At 46.3% G+C, this 24,936-nt stretch overlaps 1 protein-coding gene across 1 annotated transcript in view; it reads right to left on the reverse strand.

The window, feature by feature from the left end:
• The window catches only part of VPS41 (VPS41 subunit of HOPS complex), a 1,049,902-nt gene that overhangs the window by 347,620 nt on the left and 677,346 nt on the right, over positions 1 to 24,936 (reverse strand). The window contains exon 15 of the mRNA XM_068238292.1: positions 6,092 to 6,219. Coding sequence (XP_068094393.1) covers positions 6,092 to 6,219 — 128 coding nt within the window. The remainder of the gene's footprint in view (positions 1 to 6,091; positions 6,220 to 24,936) is intronic.

A 24,936-nucleotide genomic window follows, 5' to 3' on the forward strand; every position in this document is an offset into this window, starting at 1 on the left:
ACCCAACTTGGGTTGGCTACAGTGCTGTTTTCTTAAGCACCTATCTCAACCTGTCTCTCACTGTTTCTTGTTTGTTAAGGTTTTATTGCCAGGAAGTTCAAAGGATCATTAGCTCTGTTCTGTTTCATCATTGAAAATACAGAGCGTAATTTGTAAATTGCAAATATTAGAGAATGATGCAATGTTATAAAGAAAAGCTTTATAACTGAAAATAAAAATATAAGACTTTTCTTTACTACTAATGTATTATATGTACTACACATACAATTCATTATAACATTAGGTTGTTTTTTTTTTGCTTCAGTGTCACTTTAAAGTGTACCTCAGATGGGGCACCTTTAAAAATGTATACATACCTGGGGCTTCCTCTAGCCTGATCACTCCCTCGTCATCCACAGTTGCCTTCTTCTTTGCTGGGAACTGGCTCCGGAAAATCCTTCATTCGGGGACAGCCGACGCAGGCGCAGTCCAACCAGGCGTGCTCCCTTGGCTCGCTCCCATTGCCGGGAGCATTCTGTGCCTGCGCAGAAGTACTGTGCAGGCGCGGAGTGCTCCAGGAGACGTAAACATGGCGGGAGTGCATGCACGGTCGGGGCACGCATGCGCAGTTGGCCCCGGATCGGATGACTTTCCGTGGCCAAATGCAGACTAACGGGGAGTCAGGAGAGGGTGGCATTTAAAGAGACTCTATAACAAATTTTTCAGCCTTAGTAGTTCTATCCTATAAGTTCCTATGCCTGTTCTAATGTGCTCTGGCTTACTGCAGCCTTTCCTAATTGCACTGTCTCTGTAATAAATCTTATCTCCTTTCCTCTGTCGTGTCTGTCGGGCTAAGGCTTGAATGTGTGGAATGTGCAGGGCTGCTTGTGATTGGATAGAAGTGATACACACCCTCTGCAAGCCCCCTGCACACTCTGTTTATGTGAGCCTATCACAAGCTGGTTAGTTTGTTTGTAAACACTGCCTAAAACTGTTAATTAAACAAGCCAGGATTGCAGCAGAGAGTGGCAGAAACAGCACAGAGGGGCACAGGAGAAAATAAGGAATAGAATGGTATGCTTTTTAGTGTAAGAATATTAGAGTACAGATTCTCTTTAAGCGATTAGGCCAGAGGGGGCTGGAGGAAGCCCCAGGTATGTATACTTTCTCTTCGTATGTCCATCTAAGGTTCCCTTTAAAGAGAACCCGAGGTGGGTTTGAAGAATGTTATCTCCATTCAGAGGCTGGATCTGCCTATACAGCCCAGCCTCTGTCGCTATCCCAAACCCCCCTAAGGTCCCCCTGCACTCTGCAATCCCTCATAAATCACAGCCTCGCTGTCGACACACAGCGTGTTGCAGCGGGCTGTGTTTTTCTCTATAGTGTCAGTCTGCTGCTCTCCCAACCTCCTGCAGAACTCCAGTCCCCGCCTGCATCCCTTCCCTCCCCGCTGATTGGAGGGAAGGAATGGGGGCAGGGACCGGAACTATGCAGGAGGCGGGGGGAGCAGCCGAGACTGACATTACTGATGTAAACACAGCCAGCACAGCGCGGCTGTGATCTTTGTCTGATCTCAGAGTGCAGCGGGACATTAGGGGGGTTTGGAATACCAACTGAGGCTGGGCTGTATAGGCAGATCCAGCCTCTGTATGCAGATAACATTCTTCAAACACACCTCGGGTTCTCTTTAAAACAAGACACAGAACATTTATATTGTGCTTTTCTTCTAGCAGACTCAAAGCCCCAGAGCTGCAGCCACTAGGGCACGTATATAGGCAGTAGCAGTGTTAGGCAGTCTTGCCCAAAGTCTCCTACTGAATAGGCGCTGCCTTACTGAACAGAAAGAGCCAAGAAACGGCATTAACACAAATTGCACAACATCCTCTATACATGCGCCACTTGTAGTGCTTTAGTTTCATGCAACATAAGTGGTCCATGTATACAGCCCGTTACTCAATTTGCATAACTTGTTACGCAAATTGTGTATGTCGATAATCTTCACATGCGCTATCTGCACATGTTAAGATTAGCATTTTTAGTGGATCAACCCTTATGTCACTTGTCCCACAAGCTCAGTAAAAATAAAAACAATTACTTGTATTAACAGCACCACAGCATGGTGGGACAGACGACCTAGTGCTTTCTTCTCCTCTTGAGTTGTACTAGTATGCAATGACACTATACGTGCCGCCCATCTCCTTCCAGACTGGTTTCGCAAACTTGCATCATCAGGGTATTAAGAGCATAGGCAGCTGGCACCAACTTATATAATCTTTGTGGTCAGAATGAAAAAGTCCCACCCAGCAGGGCACACCCTGTCACAATTCAGACCCTTTGAATAGATAGCTAAAACATCCAATAGGTGGTTAGGGTCTGAAATGTGACAGGGTGTGCCCTGCTAGGCGGCACCTATAGAGCTTTTTCCATTGTCTGGTTAACTCAAACGTGCATCTTGATACCGGGATTCCCTATACATGGGCCCCGTATGTAAGGGTTTGTTTTTAGTCTATTTTATCCTATTTTAATTTAGTTATTGTCATATTACTGTTTTGGAGAATAAAGTCTGCACTTAGCACTGCCTTTGTTGTTTTTCATACATTGCTTCTTACCACCTGTGAAATTTCCTGGGGGTAACGATGTTCCTTTGATGATTACCACCGACATGGGAAGGGTCTTGAGCCTATATGCAACCTTATAATGTGGGTTGTTAGTATCTGGTAAGCCTCATTTCCTGTATTGGTGGTGGGGAACACGTTTGAGACAGCTTTGGCACAGTTTGGTAATTTTACATCATTATTAATTGTGGAGACCTGCGCTGTTTTACCATTGAGATTACTTATTTGAACTTTGGACACTGTTCAGACGAGCAACAAAATTAATACGTTGGATGGAAGGTCTCACTTACCAAGAAAGGTTAGATAAACTGGGTTTATTTAGTCTAGAGAAAAGACGCCATAGAGGGGATCTAATTAAAATGTATAAATACATCCGAGGGCAATATAATAGCTTGGCGGATGAGCTTTTTGTCCCTAGGCCTTCTCAAAGGACTAGAGGACATGATCTGCGCATGGAGGAAAAACGTTTTAGCCATTTATTTAGGAAAGGGTTCTTTACAGTAAGAGTGATTAAGATGTGGAATGCATTGCCACAGGAAGTCATTATGGCAAACTCTATACCTGCATTTAAAGGGGGCTTAGATGCTTTCCTTGTGTTGAAAGACATCCATGGCTACAATTACTAGGTAATGCCTAATGATGTTGATCCAGGGATTTTATCTGATTGCCATCTGGAGTCGGGAAGGAACTTTTCCCTTTAGGGGCTAATTGTACCATGCCTTGTAAGGGTTTTTTCGCCTTCCTCTGGATCAACAGGGATATGTGAGGGAGCAGGCTGGTATTGTACTTTGTTCTCTGGTTGAACTCGATGGACGTATGTCTTTTTTCAACCAAAATAACTATGTAACTATGTAACTATGTTCTCTCACAGCAGTGGTCATTTTTAATTACCTGTTGGCGCTGATTGTGTTTTACAATGAATGACCACTGCTGCAGCCAGTAACAGTGGTCATTCATGCAAAAGTTTGTAAATAAAACTATGTTTCTTCTTCAGTTACCATCTTAGCTCAGATCACTCTGCTTCTCTGCTTCCGTGATCTGAAGGTAACAGACCATTACACACTTAACTGTGTGGACACCTTGTGGATTTTATCAAAATCTACCAGCCCTTTGCCCATAGCAAGCCCATTAACTGCTTACCTCCCTTTACCTATTTTCTTACCTTCACCTACTGTTATTTTCAAAAAACCACAACAAAAATAATTTTTCTATTTATTTAACCCCCCCCCCCCCCCACATCTAAGGCCATAAGTAGCCTGGGCATGTTTTTTTTTTTACAAGGATGGCAAACAGGGTATATACTGCAAAGGAGGTACATGCCATTTTGCAGAACAGCTGCAGCCAAGGGGAAGAAGTGGAATAGTCAGATGCTGATTGGCTTCCTATAGAGGACTCAGAGTTGCTGACAGAAAGCAAATCAAGTTCTGAGTCTTCTGGACCACCACCAGCCACCAGTTTAAAGCGGTAGAAGAGGGGTGCAGGCAAGGGGCACTGAACCCGAGAAGGGCCAACACTTCACTCAGATTGAAGGAAAGTGGGCAGTGTGGCTACTACCAGTGATGGCAATTAGAGAGATGTCCTGATTTTATCCACCATTTATTCAGAGGCTACACCATCAGTGAGGTCTGGAAGAGAGGTGGTGTGAAGCCAGTGGCCATTGTGGACTAAAATAAGAACATGGGGGCTGTGTAGACCTGGCTGACCAAATGGACAGATCGAAAAAGAATGGCCTGGTATAATAAAATGGCAATTACATCATGCAGGTGTCCCTACATAACACGTGTGATCTACAAGAAAGCAGGCAACAGGGACACATATTTCAAATTTCAAGAGCAGGTCATGACATCACTGGTATGTCAATCTGGACAACCTTCCACAGACCCACTTGTTTCAGAGGTCATGATCAGACTTCATGGCAGGCATTCTCCTACGCCACTCCCCCCACTTCATCAAAGCAGTATCCACAAAAATGATGCAAGTTTTGCTAAAAAATTGAATTAGAATGGACTCCCGATACCACTGTCCAACATGTCTATCAAAACCAGGACTATGCCTTAATCCCTGCTTTGCGGTCTACTACATTGTCCTGCATTATTAGATATATTTTGTATTTTTTTACTCTGGCATACTCATTATTGCTATACTCTGCTGGACTTCTGACCTCTGGCATGGCTGACAACCACCCCCTGGCTCCTGACCCCTGGCATGGATGACAACCACCCTCTGGCTTCTGACTTCTGGCATGGATTACAACAAACCTCTTGCATATGACCTCTGGCATGGCTAACGACCATTTCTGACTTTTTTTTTTTAAACTAGGTATGTGTCCCTTTGTGGATAAGGTTATTGTATGTATAGGATGTGTAGGACCTCTAAAACATTGGCTGTGAAGCTGGCTCACCCACATGTCTGTGCATATGTGGAACCAGCAATCTTTTATTTTGGAGTGGTTATATGTATCTTCTGGATTAGTGTAAGTTTTGAGCAAATGCTAATTTAAATGTTGCTCTATATGCTTCTACCGAGCCTCTAGAGTTATATGCCCATTATCTACTTTACTAACTACTACAATTTTTTTGGAATGTTTGACAAAATGGGTACAGTAACACAATGGGATTTTGCTGGTGGTCCATCTTGATGTTTAACTGAGCCCTATGGGAACTCTGCTCTCAGGCTTTTTATTATTCACCTGGATAAGTGACCTATCATGGATAAGCTTACTGTATGTGTAGGGTGTGGTTGCATCCCCCATCAGCATGAGAATGGCTTTCATGCTGGCTTAGGGGCTTGACCATATATCTGTGGATATATGTAACTAACAATCTCCATTTTTTGGATGTGGTAAGAGCACTTCTGCCTCTGTTTGAATTTTGAACTAAATTCCCACTAAATTCAAATCCCAATGTATGTGGGCATTGCAGTTTGGAGCAATGCTAACACCTGAAGGATAGGGGAAGAAATAAAGCAGTGCTCAAGGCTTCGCTACTGTGGAAGTGGCAGACAGAATGAAGTGTACTCAAGCAAATAAAAACAAACAATTACAGAAGGTAATCTACAGCATATTCATGTGTTTTAAGCCAGCCGTTGTGTGTCTGTATGCCCTTCTCTCCTGCACACACTTCCTCCTACCCCACTCCACTTTGATTGGCGGCAGGGTTGCGTCCGCCCGCCCATGCCCCCTTCTGCTTCACTCGGCTGCAATTAGCCATGGCTCTGATTGGATGGTATGCGTGAGGTGGTATGGTGCATGCGTGCATGTGTGATGGGATGGCATGCACAACATCCAGAGAGATGGCGTGTATGTGTGCACAGGCATTACACGCGCAATGCCCAGAGGGATGCCACACGCACTCCTGACCCTTGCAGTATAGCACTGTAATAAAAGGGAAAATTATTTTCCTCACAGCCACAATGAAAAAAGTATTTTTAAGTAAAAAGAATGTAAATATTTACACATCACAAATAAGAATTCAAATTATATAAAAACCTTTACTTACAGTTCTGCCAGAGCCTGAAGGAGTATTCTGTTGTTTGGGTCTCTGTTTAAATGCCCCTTTAAAGCATGCACTATAGTTTTGTTATTGTAAAGGTCTCCAGGCCATTCTCTTATTAGTGTAGCAAAGCCCTGTAAAACATCAGATAAAAAAATAAATACATATATATATATATATATATATATATATATATACATATATATATATTAATATATATATATACATATGCTGAAAAGCATAACAAGCAAACCATGAGTAGGAAATGTAATAGGAATAAGAAATACTTTGTTGGTTTAGAATGAAGAAAATAAACTTCATTTAGCACATGTACTAAACCAATACCTGGCATTTTAATCTGAGCAAAGTCATGAAATGATAATCACAACAAAAACCCCATGCCAGTAAGATTTTACACATTTAACCTGTTCAAAATTGTTATGAAAATTGTATTTAAGTGTCATGAGAATTAAAGATTTTGTTTTTTAATTAAACTCATGGATGGTAATGTATCTCAGGGCCCGGCAATGAAAGTCTATGGGAACTTTCATGACGTGGAACGGTGCAATGTGACGGAAGTGATGTTTTCACTGCATCCCAGATGCTCGGATAAACCTACATTACCGCCCAGTTGTGCAGCGGACTGGAAGTCACGCACATCTATGGCGATGCAGGGATGTAAAAAATGATGGCGGTGGCAGTGTGCCTGCACTGAAGCGTATTTTTTACAATACAAAAATTTCAAAAACAGGAAGTGAGCACAAGCGAGCATCATTTTCTGTTTAGCTGTTGGCCAGAACGGGATTACCGCATATTAACACGGTAATCCCCGAAGGCCTGTTTTTGGTGGTACGGGCTCTGCTGCTGCCAATCCCCAGTGTAAAACTGGCCTCATTGTTCTTTTGACAATTGAAATCACTCTTGGATACTTTTGATAATTACTGCAAATCACATAGCAGCGCAACACAGTCCTTTCCCTGGGATAACAATCCTCTGATATGCACTCCAATACTAGGATTCCACTCTTTACATAAACACCTCCACCACACCCGACAGGAAAGGGACTCACCCTTTGAAGAGACCACTATAATGGTCTAATTGCGCCTTGGGGTTATTCCCTGGTCACCCCCAACCACCTCGACCTTTATGCCACTTCTCAGGACTTCATATCACCTTTACTCCTCCTCCTATATGACAAGTGTCAATACCTCCAAAGAAATACTTGACATAGCGTAATACTGTATATATTATTATTATTTTTATTATTATTATGTATTTATATAGCGCCGACATATTATGCAGCGCTGTACAGTGTATATATATATATCTTGTCACTAACTGTCCCTCAAAGGAGCTCACAATCTAATCCCTACCATTGCCATATGTCTATATTATGTAGTGTAAGTACTGTAGTCTAGGGCCAATTTTTTAGGGGGAGCCAATTAACTTATCAGTATGTTTTTGGAATGTGGGAGGAAACCGGAGTGCCCGGAGGAAACCCACGCAGACACGGAGATAACATACAAACTCTTTGCCGATAGTGCCCTGGCTGGGATTCGAACCAGGGACCCAGCGCTGCAAGGCGAGAGAGCTAACCACTACGCCACCGTGCTGCCCACTATAATATATTTATTGCTAAAAATCCATTGCACTTACAATTTCCAGTAGTTTAAAATGGGCATGAGTTATCACGGGCTCTCCCCCGTTTCAGTGGCCACTGGAGGGCTCACTCGGTCTACTTCAAATGTGAGGAGGATATCGCCTGTCGTGCACAAAGCTGCCCCACTCCTCACTGGCGTCTGCTCGTATTCCCCGCACTCCACTGCCACTTCCTGGGTACCGCCCGACTAGTTTTGTCTTTCCGACTCATCAGGAGCTGGTGCCCGGAGTGGTTAGGAGTGCTTATGATGTCACAGTGGCCTTCCCCTTCCTTTTTCCGTCGCCCAATGAGAGTTAGCGAATCTCGTGCATACTAATGAGGTGCACGATTCAAAGCCACTTGCTATTATATCAATTACACATATACTGGCCTCAATTCACAGAGCTTTACCAAACACTTTATCAAACGTTTGATAATTTTCCTCATGGGCAAAATATAATTTTGAATTCACTAAACGTGTTATAGATTTATCAAATGTTTTATCGATGAAATGATCAATAAATCTATAACACCTTAGTGAATTCAAAATTAGATTTTACCCATGAGGAAAATTATCAAACGTTTGATAAAGTGTTTGATAAAGCTCTGTGAATTGAGGCCACTGTATATCACTTTTAAAAAACTTTTTTTTTAAAGTGAGATATAAGTGTAATCAGGTGGTCAGGGGTGACCAGGGAATAACCCCAAGGCACAATTAGACCATTATAATGGTCTCTTCAAAGGGTGAGTCCCTTTCCTGTCGGTTGTTGTGGAGGTGTTTATGTAAAGAGAGGAATTCTAGCATTGGAGTGCATATCAGAGGATTGTTATCCCAGGGAAAGGACGGTGTTGCGCTGCTATGTGATTTACAGGAATTAATTTAATTGTACATATAGCGCACTGCCTACGGACAGCACCTGTTGTATTATTGTTCTTGATAGAGTATGTGTAGTGATATATTACTATTACTTGTGATGATAAGTAGTTTGCCAGGTGAGCCCAATTAAAGGAAATTGGAGATGGCAGGTAGTATACAGTTATACAGTATACGTATACAGTACGGTATACAATATGTCAGCGTACCTCCAGGCTCCACGAATGCTGTGTGAGATCACGTGACATGCTTGGATACGGAGGTGGGTGACGGAGGGGAAGTGTGCTGGCTGGAGTCTGCGGCCACACAGTTACTGAACCCTGTCACCACTTGGTGATTTATCAGCGCTGCGTAATATGTTGGCGCTTTATAAATACAATAAATAAATGGTAACAACGAAAGCTTGTTTTTAACTGTTTGCATTGAGGATTGATTCTGGATATCGTGACCTGAGGGGAAGCTGATCCTTAAAGTATACCCGAGGTGACATGATGAGATAGACATAACTATGCTGTGTTCCTTTTTTTCTTTCTCTGCATAGTTAAATATCAGGTATGTAAGTGGCTGACTCAGTCCCGACTCAGACAGAAAGTGACTACAGTGTGACCCTCAATGATAAGAAATTCCAACTATAAAACACATTCCTAGCAGAAATTGGCTTCTGAGAGCAGGAAAGAGATAAAAAGGATCGATAGTTATAGATTTTAGCTCTGGCATACTTCACTTGAATATGTCATTGAGCAAAAACAATACAACTTAAAAAGTAGATTTAAACATAAAATAAAACTGTGGAATATCTTAAAAAGTCATTTTTTTATAATAAGGAAGATAGATACAATTGTTTATTTCATTCATTTATTTTCGCCTTGGGTGTCCTTTAACCACCCTGGCGTTCTGATTAAATCGCCAGGGTGGCTGCGGGAGGGTTTTTTTTAAATAAAAAAAAAACTATTTCATGCAGCCAACTGAAAGTTGGCTGCATGAAAGCCCACTAGAGGGCGCTCCGGAGGCGTTCTTCCGATCGCCTCCGGCGCCCAGAATAAACAAGGAAGGCCGCAATGAGCGGCCTTCCTTGTTTTGTTTACATCGTCGCCATAGCGACGAGCGGAGTGACGTCATGGACGTCAGCCGACGTCCTGACGTCAGCCGCCTCCGATCCAGCCCTTAGCGCTGGCCGGAACTTTTTGTTCCGGCTACGCTGGGCTCTGGCGGCTGGGGGGACCCTCTTTCGCCGCTGCTCGCGGCGGATCGCCGCAGAGCGGCGGCGATCAGGCAGCACACGCGGCTGGCAAAGTGCCGGCTGCGTGTGCTGATTTTTATTTGACGAAAATCGGCCCAGCAGGGCCTGAGCGGCAGCCTCTGGCGGTGTTGGACGAGCTGAGCTCGTCCAGACCGCTCAGCAGGTTAACCTCCCTGGCGGTCAATTAGAACCGCCAGGGGGCAGCGCAGCACTATTATTTTTTTTTAAATCATGTAGATAGCCTAGCGCTAGCTACATGATAGCCGCTGAGCAGCGGCATCCCCCCACCCTCTCTGATCACCTGCGGCGATCAGCAGAAGCAGGAAATCCCGTTCAGAACGGGATTTCCTGCTGGGCTTCCCCGGTCGCCATGGCGACAGTCGTCATCGACATCATGGACGTCTTGACGTCATTGGGAGTCCCGATCCACCCCTCAGCGCTGCCTGGCGCTGATAGGCCCAAGCTGCGCAAGGGGTATGGGGGGGGGGACCGGCGCGGCGGATAGCGGCGAATCGGCGCAGAGCAGCGGCTATAGGGAAGTACAAGCAGCTAGCAGAGTGCTAGCTGCGTGTACAAAAAGAAAATTATGCAAATCGGCCCAGCGGGGCCTGAGAAATCCTCCTGCGCGTAGCCCGACCTGAGGTCGGGCTTACCGCTAGGGAGGTTAAGGCCGTTACACAAAGATACAAGCATCGGCCCGTGAGTGTTACCATATAAGGGCAGAGCAGCTATTATTGTCTTCCTTCCTGGTGGTGGCACATCCCGGGGAAGTGCTTTTGTTCTTAGTACTGTGTGCAGTAATTTTAGCAGTATTAAGCACTATGTGCAATTTTTTAAATTTCTTTTTAGGTTGTCTTGCTATGCAATTTTAAAGGCTCGAAGGACTGAGAGCACAGTCTGTTTATTGAAACTGGTAATCTAATGCTGGGCATACACGGTTAGATCCGGTGGCTCGATTAGCTGCCGGATCGACTCCCGCCGCATCCCCGCGGCCGCCCGGATCGATTCCTGCTCGTCCCCGCGGGTGCTTCCTTATCTTCCGCTCGATTTCCGCTATTGTACGCCCGCGGTTATCGAGCGGGGAATCGGTCCACCCGGTGATCGGACCTGTCGGAAATGATCAATCGAGCCATCAGCGGCTCGATTGATAAGAAAAATCTAACCGTGTATGCCCAGCATAAGAGTTGGTGGCTCTTGCCAAACTGCGACCCCCTACAGTATCTAAGTGGACCTCTATTTTTTTGCCAACTGGAGCGCAGGTCTTTTTTGCATAATCATTATTAATGTTAATGTTACTATTAATTATTATTATCATCATCACCATGGTTATCATTTTATCAATGCGGCTTACAATAGGTTCAGCTTTTAATTTTATTTTATGTTTACAATATTTATGTTGTATGTATATCTACACGGTTTGAGATATATTGGTAATAATGTTGTCAGACCTTATGCACTTTCCAACAGCCAGCTAGCAGATGGTGCTATACCATTAACACAACAGAGTAGATTCGCCTGCAGAGATCTTTCTATCATTATCTATATGTTTATGTGTATCGGAGTCTTATTGGCACGTGCACAGGGGTGTATGTGTATATGTTTCCCTTATATATAGGGGTATATGTGTTTATGTGTGTATGTGTATACATTGTATACATGAACTTCTGTGTATATACACTATACTTGGTTAGACCGCCCTAGCTCCACCTCTCCCCAACCAACCATCCACTCATCTAACACACCACTTCCCAGGAGCGCAGCGCACCACATTACATCATACGTTATCCACAACACCATTCGCACACATTGCACTTCCCACATATTTTTATACCTTGCTTCTCTTTCCCTTACATTTACCCTTTTCCAAAATGGCCACCACATCTCACTTCTCTTTTCCTCACATTTTCCCTTTTCCAAAATGGCCGCCACTGCTTCCGCATGCAACTGAGCATGCTCATGATGTTTTCCCTTACATTTGCCATTTTCCAAAATGGCCGCCACTACCTTCGCTTGCGACTGAGCATGCTCATGATATTGCAACATCCAAATTGGTTAATTAACCTCCTCACAGTATAAAAACACCTCTGTTTACTAGGACCTAGGTTCTCAACATGTGGTACCCATACCCTAAGGGTTACTTATGATGGTTCCAGGGGGTACTAGGGCTTGAAATACTTAACCAAGTATAACACATTTAGAGCATTTTAGCAATTGATAAATCTTATTTAAACAACACCAAATTAGTATTTTAGCTAATTAAAAGCAATAGTAAATGCTTGGACATTGTTTAGAACCAATTATCATGTTCTACTATTAAATATATATTTGTCAAGGGGTACTTGTGATAATGTTTACTATGCTAGGGGGTACTTGGTGAGTACAGAGATTTAAAAGGGGTACATACACATAATATGTTGAAAAACACTGAACTAGGACACTCACAGAGGCTCTAGGCTGAGTCATAGACACTTGTTGGTAAGTCCCTGCTTTGTATCTTGTTACTATTTTGACTTAATGTTGTGACCAGGCGCGTCGCTAGCGTCACATATCGGTGGCACGTGCCACGGATATGGCTTTGGGGTGCCCCTAATGACTGCTCTGGGGTGCCCAACGGAGTGCCACGAATGTTTTTACTTTGCGCGGCCGCCGTTTACACAATACGGTGGCCGCCATGTTGTGGGCGGTGCTCTCCGATCAGAAGCACTGCTGGTCCCCTTGTCCATCCGCCCCCTGCCCAATCAGAAGCACCAGGCAGGGGGCGCAAGATTGAATGAATAGGCAGGGGGCTGGAGAGAGCGTGAGTAGCTCCGCCCCCTGCACGTGTAGTGGAGACATCTCGGAGGAGCCAGCCCGCCCGGTGCCCGCTGACCCTCGCTGATCCTCCGCAATCCGCATGCCACCAAGAGGAGTGAGAAGCCTCTGCTGCAGAGCCAAGTGAGGGGGAGAACTGTCACAGCCAGCCTGGAGGTCGGACACAGGCAGGATGCAGCCGCAGCAGCTAGTTAACCCCGTGCGTTGCAGACTCCAGACCAGGGAGGAGGTAGTAATATACTGTTTACTCTGCCAGGCTTGTTCTCTGTGTAATGTGTGTGGAGTGTGTCTGTGTGTGGAGTGTGCCTGTTTGTGTGTGTGTGGAGTGTGTCTGTGTGTGTGGAGTGTGTGTGGAGTGGGTCTGTGTGGAGTGTGTCTGTGTGGAGTGTGTCTGTGTGGAGTGTGTCTGTGTGGAGTGTGTCTGTGTGTGTGTGTGTGTGTGTGTGTGTGTGTGTGTCTGTGTGGAGTGTGTCTGTGTGTGTGTGTGTCTATAGTGTGTCTGTCTGTCTGTCAGTGCCCCAGTCTCTGTGCCCCATTGTGTGTGTATGTATGTATGTATGTATGTATGTATGTATGTATATATGTATGTGTGTATGTATGTGTGTATGTATGAGTGTATGTGTGTATGTATGTGTGTATGTGTGTATGTATGTGTGTATGTGTGTGTGTGTGCGCGCTTCATCCTCTATTCCTTATTGTGTGTGTCTGTGCCCCATTGTGTGTGTCTGTGCCTGAGCCCCATCCTCCATGTCCCATTACAGTCTAGGCTGTTACTATGTGCCTGTACTAATAGCTGCAGTGTGTGCTGATCTCTGCTACCTCCAGTATGTACAGTATAAGCCGTTACTCTGTACCTGTACTGATAGTGAACTAGCTGCAGTGTGTGCTGATATCTGCTGCCTCCAGTATAAGCTGTTACTCTGTACCTGTACTGATAGTAAACTAGCTGCAGTGTGTGCTGATCTCTGCTATCTCCAGTATGTACAGTATAAGCCATTACTCTGTGCCTGTACTGATAGTAAACTAGCTGCAGTGTGTGCTGATCTATGCTGCCTCAAGTATGTACAGTATAAGCCGTTACTCTGTGCCTATACTGATAGTAAACTAGCTGCAGTGTGTGCTGATCTCTGCTACCTCCAGTATGTACAGTATAAGCCATTACTCTGTACCTGTACTGATAGTAAACTAGCTGCAGTGTGTGCTGATCTCTGCTGCCTCCAGTACGTACAGTATAAGCCGTTACTCTGTGCCTGTACTGATAGTAAACTAGCTGCAGTGTGTGCTGATCTCTGCTACCTCCAGTATGTACAGTATAAGCCGTTACTCTGTACCTGTAATGATAGTAAACTAGCTGCAGTGTGTGCTGATCTCTGCTGCCTCCAGTATGTACAGTATAAGCCGTTACTCTGTACCTGTACTGATAGTAAACTAGCTGCAGTGTGTGCTGACCTCTGCTGCTTCCAGTATGTACAGTATAAGCCATTACTCTGTGCCTGTACTGATAGTAAACTAGCTGCAGTGTGTGCTGATCTCTGCTACCTCCAGTATGTACAGTATAAGCCGTTACTCTGTACCTGTACTGATAGTAAACTAGCTGCAGTGTGTGCTGATCTTTGCTGCCTCCAGTATGTACAGTATAAGCCGTTACTCTGTGCCTGTACTGATAGTAAACTAGCTGCAGTGTGTGCTGATCTCTGCTGCCTCCAGTATGTACAGTTTAAGCCATTACTCTGTACCTGTACTGATAGTAAACTAGCTGCATTGTGTGCTGATCTCTGCTACCTCCAGTATGTACTGTATAAGCTGTTACTCTGTGCCTGTACTGATAGTAAACTAGCTGCAGTATGTGCTGATCTTTGCTACCTCCAGTATGTACTGTATAAGCTGTTACTCTGTGCCTGTACTGATAGTAAACTAGATGCAGTGTGTGCTGATCTCTGCTGCCTCCAGTATGTACAGTATAAGCCGTTACTCTGTGCCTGTACTGATAGTAAACTAGCTGCAGTGTGTGCTGATCTCTGCTACCTCCAGTATGTACAGTATAAGCCGTTACTCTGTACCTGTACTGATAGTAAACTAGCTGCAGTGTGTGCTGATCTCTGCTGCCTCCAGTATGTACAGTATAAGCCGTTACTCTGTGCCTGTACTGATAGTAAACTAGCTGCAGTGTGTGCTGATCTTTGCTGCCTCCAGTATGTACTGTATAAGCCATTACTCTGTACCTGTACTGATAGTAAACTAGCTGCATTGTGTGCTGATCTCTGCTACCTCCAGTATGTACTGTATAAGCTGTTACTCTGTGCCTGTACTGATAGTAAACTAGCTGCAGTATGTGCTGATCTTTGCTACCTCCAGTATGTACTGTATAAGCTGTTACTCTGTGCCTGTACTGATAGTAAACTAGATGCAGTGTGTGCTGATCTCTGCTGCCTCCAGTATGTACAGTATAAGCCGTTACTCTGTGCCTGTACTGATAGTAAACTAGCTGCAGTGTGTGCTGATCTCTGCTACCTCCAGTATGTACAGTATAAGCCGTTACTCTGTACCTGTACTGATAGTAAACTAGCTGCAGTGTGTGCTGATCTCTGCTGCCTCCAGTATGTACAGTATAAGCCGTTACTCTGTGCCTGTACTGATAGTAAACTAGCTGCAGTGTGTGCTGATCTTTGCTGCCTCCAGTATGTACAGTTTAAGCCATTACTCTGTACCTGTACTGATAGTAAACTAGCTGCATTGTGTGCTGATCTCTGCTACCTCCAGTATGTACTGTATAAGCTGTTACTCTGTGCCTGTACTGATAGTAAACTAGCTGCAGTATGTGCTGATCTTTGCTACCTCCAGTATGTACTGTATAAGCTGTTACTCTGTGCCTGTACTGATAGTAAATTAGCTGCAGTGCGTGCTTATCCCTGTTCTCTTCAGTATGTACAGTATTAGCTGTAAAGCCTGGTACACACATACACTTTTGATTAGCCAATTTTAGCTCTGTTCATCAAATTCATTGTCTGTTGGCCCACTTACTGCATGGGGGTGGTAAAATTGGTCAGTGATTGACCATTCAAAATTGTATGTGCGTATACATCTTTGATTTATGCCTATACTGATTGTCAATTATTTAAATAAAGGACATGGGGCTCCATCCAATATTTTGATGGGCAGGGCCGCTATCTGTAGCTTACACCGCTGCAAGTTCATGTAAATTTGGCCCCACCCATGGCCACGCCCACTCACGGTATGACAACGCCCTTTTTTTTTGCTACTTGCGCCGCATACCCCCCTCACCTTGTGCCCACAGGTGCCCCCGATCTTCAAGGACCCTAGGAACGCCCCTGGTTGTGACTATTCATTACCAAAATTGTTTCTTTAAACTACACCATACTTGTTCCCTACTTCCTTCCCCCCTCCCCCAAGTTGTTTCATCATGCTTGTCATATTGCTAAATTAATTTTATCATCTGACTTTACTGTCTATGTATATGTGTATTTCTTTTACATAATATTTAGATATATGTACATATAGGGCTTGATTCACAAACCTGTGCAAACTGTTAGCACGTGAAGTGCCGCGATCGAAGTCATTTGCGCACGATAACGCAGACTTTTGCACGCGATCGGCTGCTGCCACCCCCCCCCCCCCCCCCGTGGAGCCAGGTATAGGTTAGCCAGGTCTAGTTGCACTCAGTATAGGTAGCCAGCTATAGGTCCCCCAAGTATAGGTAGCCAGGCATAGGTGCCCCAGTATAATTGCCCCCAGTACAGGTTAGCCAGGTAGGTGCCTCCAGTATAAGTAGCCATTATAGTTGCCCACAGTATAGGTTAGATAGGTAGGTGCCCCCAGTACAGGTTAGCTAGGTGGAAGCCTCCAATATAGGTAGCCAGAATAGTTGCCCCCAGCATAGGTTAGATAGGTAGGTGCCCCCAGTATAGGTTAGTTAGGTAGGTGCCTCCCAATATAGGTAGCCAGTATAGTAGCCACCAGTATAGGCTAGCTAGGTAGGCGCCCTCAGTATGGGTTAGATAGGTAGGTGCCCCCAGCATAGGTTAGATAGTTAGGTGCTCCCAGTATAAGTTGGATAGGTAGGTGCCCACAGTATAGGTTAGATAGGTAGGTGCCCCCAGTATACGTTGGATAGGTAGGTGCCCCCAGTATAGGCTAGATAGGTAGGAGCCCCCAAGTACAGATTAGATAAGTAGGTGCCCCCAGTATAGGTTAGATATAGATAAGTTCCCCTTTGCATCACCTTTGACCCCCTTGTGCCTCCTATGTTCCCCTGTGTGTCACCACGGTCACACGTTTGCACCTGTGTGTCATCCTTGTTCCGCCTGTGTTCCCCCAGACCCCATGTGTCACCTCTGTCCTCTTTGTACGTCTGCCTGTTCCCCCTGTTTCTTAGTACCTCTGGTCCCCTGGACCTGGCAGCAGCAGCACTTCACTTCTCTCCCTCCCTCGCTGCTTCCTGCTGGGGTCGAGTAATGACGCGTTAACTAAAAGCCAGCACTAGAGGGAAACAGCAAGGGAGTGAGAACACTGCTCACGTGTCCCCTAGGCCAGTGGCGAATCTTGCGCTGCTCTCCTCTCACTGTCTAGAACAGTGACAGTCACCATAGTAACTGAACACTAAGTGGCTCCACTTGCCGCTTAGCGTCGAGTTACCATGGTGACTCCCAGGCAGCGTGGGGAGAGCATGTGACCCCTATTCCCCACTGGATAGGGGTCACGAAAGCAGTACGTCAATGACACCCCCCCCCTTGCGCCCGTGGCCGCTAACCCCAAAGTGTCCCATACACCAGGGAGGGAGGGTTCTAAAAAAAATTTCAAATACGGCGGAAGGCAGTCGAGTAGCCGCCCGCTAAAAAAGAGCCGCTATGGGCACGTGCCAGCACAGGTCTCTTAAGAGAAATGGGCCTGGCTCTCTCCCCACAGCTGCGGCTCCCCCTCCATCACAGTGCCCTACCCCCCTCCCTCAGCGCTCAGGGCGGCCGAACGTGCCGAATGGTTCTAGAAACAGGCCTGATGATTATTGGAATACAGAGTAATGTCATCTTTGCAGAAGATACAAAATTATGTAGAATTATAAACACTAAGCAGGATAGTGGGTAACAGGAAATGTGGGTGCCCGCTAGCAGCCAAAGTTTGGACGCCTTTATAGTCACCCTATCAGCATTGATTTTCGGCCATAGGCAACAGGGGGAGGGGGGTTAAGTTTAGCCATGGGGGGGAGGTAGTTAACCTAATGGGGACCAACGTAGTACGAATCTACGTACACCAGGTGGTGTTACCTCTCTGACTCGACGTAGATTTAACGTCCGTGGAAACGAAGCGCCCCGCCGCGATCGTGCACACCACACCCGAGAGGGGAGATTAAGCTGTCATATGACAGCTGACATCTCCCCTCAGTGATCAGGAGCCATCGTGCTTGGCTCCTGATGACGTGATCACTACAATTGCCAGCGCATTGTAGTGATCACTGTTAGTGATGTGGCAGTAGGGGGGAAAGAAAAGGATCCACTCACCTTCCTGCCATTACCCTGGCATTTGGCACTCCCCTCCGCTCTGGCCGGCATCCCCGCTCACTCTGACGTAAGTTTCAGGTCCCGGCTAACGTCATCAAGCCGCGACCCGGAACTGAGCGGCAGTATGAGCGGGGATGACGGCCAGAGCAGAAAGGTTCCACAGCGGCTCATCGCTGGAGCCTGGGAGATCAGTAAAGGCTGCTGGCTACAGGGGGGGACATCTAGCTACAGGGAGACACCATGCCCAGCAAAGCCACATTCGGGATCCGGCTGCCTGACCCCCCCAAAGGCGCAGCCTGCCCACCATGCAAATTGTCTGGTCCTTACGGGGGGTTAGGCAGCTGGTCCCAAAAGGGTTAAGGTTAGCCGTGGGGGGTGGCTGGATAAGGTTAGCTGTGGGGTGGGGAGGGGTGATTAATAGGAATCCATGGTGAAAAAAACTATGGAGGCTGCCATGTTTATTTCCTTTTACAGGTACAGTAGATCTATGTACCTCACTGTGATCGCTGTTGCGCACACTCACATGTGCTCCTGCACATGTTATTGTCGCCCCTGTTAGCGACATGTTCCCATTCACCAATGAAAGTGCCTGTGATAAATGATCACCAGCATCATTGATGGTGGTCATTGACAAAGGGAAAGTAAAAGCATGCACACATTTCCTTTGTACTGTTCACAGTACACAGAAATATAAAGTGGTGGGACTTCTAATAAATAAAATTCCCCATTAATTAAACCCTTACCTACACCCTCTCCTACAGTTACCGAAATAAAACACTTGTAATAAAAATAAAAAATAAATGATAGATAATTGTAAGGTCTTGTGTCTCGGAAGTGCCAATGGTTGAGATAAATATATAGAAGATAAATAGCTTACAACTGAGAACATTGGACTTGGAGAGGGACTTGGGAATACTGGTTGATAACAAGTAAACACCCGTATTCAATGCCAAGTAGCAGCACCTAAAGCAAATACAATTCTGGGATGCATAAACTGCAAAATAAAATCACAAGATACTAGTATAGTTACTCCCTCAGTCTAAATCACTTGTGAGGCTACAATTGAAATATGGGATACAGTTTTGGGCACCACACTAAGGCTACTTACACACCAAGACGTTGCGTTTTAGGGGACGTTATGGTCGCATAACGTGCCCCTAACGCAACGCATGGTGGTGTTGAAGTTGGACGTCAGATTGAGCTGCGTTATGCAGCTCTCAAAGCAGCAGGTTAGTGATAGGAAGTCCGGATCTTTTTAAGGATTCAGATCATTTGAATCGGATCATTGAAAAGATCCGGATCTTTGAACCGAATCATTTGAATCATTTTACTAGGGAAGCAGACTGGGGGTGAAATGACTAGGACAGGACTTTCCCCGCACTGTACATTCTGTATGTTCCTGTTTCTTCCAGACAGACATCCACTGTGAACCGAATCTTTCATTGGGATGAGCCGGATGATTCGACTCACAAAAAAGATCCGGATCAAATGAACGATTCGTTCATGATCTGGACAACACTACAGTCCTACCAGGAGTCTCTGCAGTGCAGTGAATATTAATGAGCCATGTGGCTGGCCCCGGAGGAGGGGAGACCTCCTCCTCCAACATTACTGAGCATGTGCAAGCAGTCTAACGCTGCTTTGCCCAGTATAACGTACAGCATGCAGTTCTTTGTTTAAATGTGCTGCGTTACTATGTAATGCAACGTGGGCACTGTGAACAGCACAATTGATTTTACAGTGCTGTGAGTTAGGCTGCGTTACTGGCTGCTGTAACATGGGACTTTAACGTCCCACCGTGAAACCAGCCTAAAGGAAAGAAATGAACATGCTACTACAGGTACAAAGAGATGGAAGGTCTCACTTACCCCCCTCCCCCCCAAAAATAGGACAAACGTGGTTTATTTAGCTTGGAAAAAAGATGGCTGAGGGGTGACCTGATTAACATGTATAAATACATCAGAGGGCAATACAAAAGCTTGGCAGATTAGCTTTTTGTCCATTAGCGTCTCTAGCATCCCAGCACACAGGGCTCACATGGATGTTAAAGAAAACCTGAACTGAAAATGAAAAGTCAAAATAACCATACACAGGTCATACTTACCTCCCGTGTAGTCTACTCTTCAATCTCTTTCTCCTCTCCTGGGTCCTGTTTGTGCACTGTGATCAATGGAATTCTCCGTCCTCCATTTTGAAAACGGCCATTACACCATAACAGCTTTCTGGTCAGCACACAGTTAAACTGTAACATCGCCCACTTGAGCCATAGGGAAACATGGACACATCAGTTTTCCTCTCAGCTGTAACTGACAGCAACTGATCTATATCCTCTCCTCTGACCTCCCCACCATCATCCTCGGGGATTTTAATATTCCCATCAATGAACCCAAGAACTCTGTTGTGACCCGGCTACTCACCATAGCCAACTCACATGGCCTAGTACAACACACCAACACCCCCACTCACACTGCACGTCACACTCTCGACCTTCTATTCACTAAATCCACCACCATTGCAGACCTCGACATCGCACCATTTCCACCCTCAGACCATTACCTTCTCACCTTCAACCTCCTCACGGAAGGCACCTCCAAACTACCCGCCCACCCACCTGGTTGATGGCAGCGAGACCTACGCAAGCTCAACCCTGGCGTCCTTGCTGACTCCCTCCACGGCCTCTCCTCCACTCTCCCCACCCTAACCTGTCCTAATCTTTCTGCAGCTCAGTATCGCCAAACTCTCTCATCAGCCCTAGAGAAAGCTGCTCCACCAATATTCCGCCGCAACCGACCCCCCAACCCCCAGCCCTGGCGCACTACCCATACTCGCAACCTCCAGAGGGAAACACGTGCCACTGAACGAAAATGGAGGAAAACTTGACTAAACCAGGATTTCTTACAGTACAAGACTAACCTGCTGCAGTTCCACACTGCCCTTGCCCTTACCAAGCTCATCGGAGCACAAGCTTCCAATCCCCGGCGTCTTTTTGGCACCCTCAACTCCCTGCTTAAACCCACCCCCCCACCTTCTGTTTCCTCCCTCTCTGACACAGATTTAGCCACCCACTTCACCAACAAAATAGTCTCCATCCTTCAGGAAATATCCAATCTTCAATCTTCACCTCCCACCCGCTCACAACCAAATCCTCCTCCACCCTATCCTCCCCTCACCTCCTTCACTCCTACTACCACTGAGGATCACCTACTGCAGATTTCCCATACCACTACCTCCCCCCTTGACCCTTTCCCTTCTGATCTACTTCAGCCTCACTTCACGGATCTGGCCCCAGTCCTCACTACCCTGTTTAACCTCTCCCTATCCACAGGCACCTTCCCCTCAGACTTCAAGCAGGCCACAGTACTGCCCCTGCTCAAGAAACCATCCTCGACCCCTCGCTACCTTCCAACTACTGCCCGATCTCCCTCCTCCCCTTTGCCTCAAAACTCCTTGAGCGTCTGGTTCACAAACGCCTGACCCAGTACCTCAATGCCAACTCACTACTAGACCCACTGCAATCTGGATTTCGGCCTGCCCACTCAACCGAAACGGCTCTCACCAAAGTGGTCAATGACCTTGCCTTAGCTAAAGCTGAAGGTAAATACTCCATTCTCCTCCTCCTTGACCTTTCAGCAGCTTTTGATACAGTAGATCATCCCCTGCTCCTCCAGTCCCTCCAATCCATGGGCATTCACGATCTCACCCTGACCTGGCTTTCATCCTACCTTTCCAACCGCTCCTTCACGACCTCCTTCAATGAATCCTCGTCCACCCCCAACCACCTCTCAGTAGGAGTCCCCCAAGGCTCTGTCCTTGGCCCCCTACTGTTCTCCCTATACACATCCTCCATTGGCAAGGTTATCTCCTCCATGGGTTTAAACTATCATCTGTATGCAGATGACACCCAAATCTACCTCCACACCCCTGACATATCCACCACTACCATGGACAAGGTCTCCTCCTGCCTATCTGCCATCTCCTCCTGGATGTCCGCTAGGTTCCTGAAACTAAATCTAGACAAAACGGAATTTATGATCTTCCCACCCCGGTCATCCCTGGACCTCCCAGATGTGCAGGTCACTGTTAACCACACTACCATTCGCCCTACCTCTCAAGCCCGCTGTCTGTGTGTCACCCTGGACTCCGCACTTTCCTTCACTCCCCACATCCAAAACCTCACAAAGTCCTGCAACTTCCACCTTCGTAACATCTGTAAGATTCGCCCTTTCCTGACCTCTGCCACCACCAAACTCCTCATCCATGCCCTCATAATTTCCCGCCTCGACTACTGCAATGCCCTTCTGTCTGGTCTCCCTATGACCCGAATAGCCCCACTGCAGTCCATCATAATTGCGGCAGCCAGAATTATCCACTCCTCCCATCACTCCACCAGGGCGGCTCCCCTCCGTGAATCCATCCACTGGCTTCCTATCCAGTCGAGAATCAGATTCAAGATATTGTGTCTGACCTAGAAATCTGTCCACAAAACCTGTCCAACCTACATTTCTGATCTTACTCAGAGATACACACCAAGCCGCTCACTCTGCTCCTCCAATGAACTTCGCCTGACCGTCCCCCGCATCACCCAGTCCCATGCACGCCTCCAAGACTTCTCAAGAGCCGCTCCAACACTATGGAACTCCCTACCTCCACCCATTAGGGCAGCCCCCTCCTTCAACACCTTCAAGAAGGCCCTCAAAACTCACCTTTTCACTCTGGCCTACCACCCCTCACAATTGCTCTAAACCCACAGCTGAACTCTGGTCCCCTACCTCTCGTGTCCCTACCTCTCCCTCTAGATTGTAAGCCTTTGGGCAGGGTCCTCCTCCTTTTGTGTCCTACCTGATCATGCACCTCCATTACTGTGCACCCATGCTATGCAATTGAGTGAACCTAACTTGCCTAATCTCCATGCTCCCCTCCAGTGACTGACTAAGCATTACCTTGTACTCATACTGTGCTGTGTGATCTGGTTTTCTTGTATTCCTGTATTGTCATATTGCTGTTTGTCACCCCTAAATATTGTCTGTAACCTAAATTAATGTCCAGCGCTGCGTAATATGTTGGCACTTTATAAATACAATAAATAATAATAAAATAATAATATTTCAGTTCTGACAAAATGTTGTCAGAACTGGAAGGGATTATTGTCAGAAGAAAATGGTGAGCTTTTGAGAGGAACTGATGGCAAGGTAACTATTTAATGTTCATTTGAAGTTACCTCATGTGTTTATTTTAAATAAATTTACTCAGAACAGGTTCCTTTTAACCTCCTGAGCGTTACGCCGCTCAGGAGGTTTTGCAGCCGAGAGTCCCCAGTATAATTTTAACTTATTCCATAGCTGTAATAGCTTCAGCTAGCACTAGGCTAGCTAGTAGTGGTGGCCGGCATCCCCCTGATTACTGTTGATCCCCCCGATCACCCGCTAAATACATTACCCAGCCTGGATCCAGCGATCGGCGCAGCCTCCCCGGACAGCTCCGCTCTTCTCTATGGGGAGGATCGAACATGACGTCATGACGTCATGCGCAGACCCGATCCTCTCCATAGAAAGGACCGGAGATGTGCAGGGAGGCTGCACGATCGCTGGATCCAGGGGGGTTATGTATTTAGCAGGCGATCGTGGGGGATCAACAGTAATCGGGGGGATGCCGGCCACCACTACTAGCTATCCTAGTGCTAGTTGAAGCTATTACAGCCATGGAATAAGTTAAAATTATACTGGGGGACTCCTGGGGACAGCCGGCGGTATGCCTGACACAGTGTCGGGCATACCTAAGGAGGTTAAAAACTCCCACTAACCAGGGCAAAAAGGGATAATTTGCATATTCAGTAGTAGTGCATTGTGGGTAACTGAATTATTGCAAATTTCCTTCACAGGGTTGCTCGGGTAGTACTTTTTAGAACCCGCCCGGATCCGGATACTCAGATATCCGGATCCGACCTTGCGGATATCCGAATCGGATCCGGATATTCAACCAAATTACCCGCGGGTATCCGACCTATTCGGGTATCCGAATAGAAAACCCAGAAGTGCCCTTTAAATAACTTTAAAAAGGGTTTTTAGGGTAAATGATGCATGTAGCATCATGTTTTTTTTTAAAGGGAAACACTAATTTATTATTTGGTTAACAAAAAATGAAAAAAAAAAAAAAAAGGCCTGTACATTATTAACATCAGGATAGGTCCCAGACAGCGGTCGACGGTCGTGCAGCCCACATTGTGTCCAAAGTCCAACCGCACAAGTGGGACATCGAAGTTTTCAGCTCTGACATCTCCAAAAAATTAAAGCTATTGTAATGGCGTGATAGCTGGTGGCAGCAGACGAGCAGTTTAGTGGGGACCCTGGTGTTGGTGGGTACCACAGACCGGAGCAGCAGGAGCAGGATGAGTAGGTCGATGCAGCTATTGGAGTGGCGTAATAGCTGGTGGCAGCAGAAGAAATAGTTGTGTGGACCCTGGTGTTGGTGGGTACCACAGACAGGAGCATCAGGAGCAGGATGAATAGGTCGATGCAGCTATTGGAGTGGCGTAATAGCTGGTGGCAGCAGAAGAAATAGTTGTGTGGACCCTGGTGTTGGTGGGTACCACAGACAGGAGCAGCAGCAGCAGCAGGATGAGTAGGTTGATGCAGCTATTGGAGTGGCATAATAGCTGGTGGCAGCAGAAGAAATAGTTGTGTGGACCCTGGTGTTGGTGGGTACCACAGACAGGAGCATCAGTAGCAGGATGAGTAGGTCGATGCACCCTGGCGGTGGGAGCAGCACAGGCAGCAG

This window comes from Hyperolius riggenbachi, chromosome 5, assembly GCF_040937935.1.
Source record: "Hyperolius riggenbachi isolate aHypRig1 chromosome 5, aHypRig1.pri, whole genome shotgun sequence".
Taxonomy (NCBI): Eukaryota; Metazoa; Chordata; class Amphibia; order Anura; family Hyperoliidae; genus Hyperolius; species Hyperolius riggenbachi.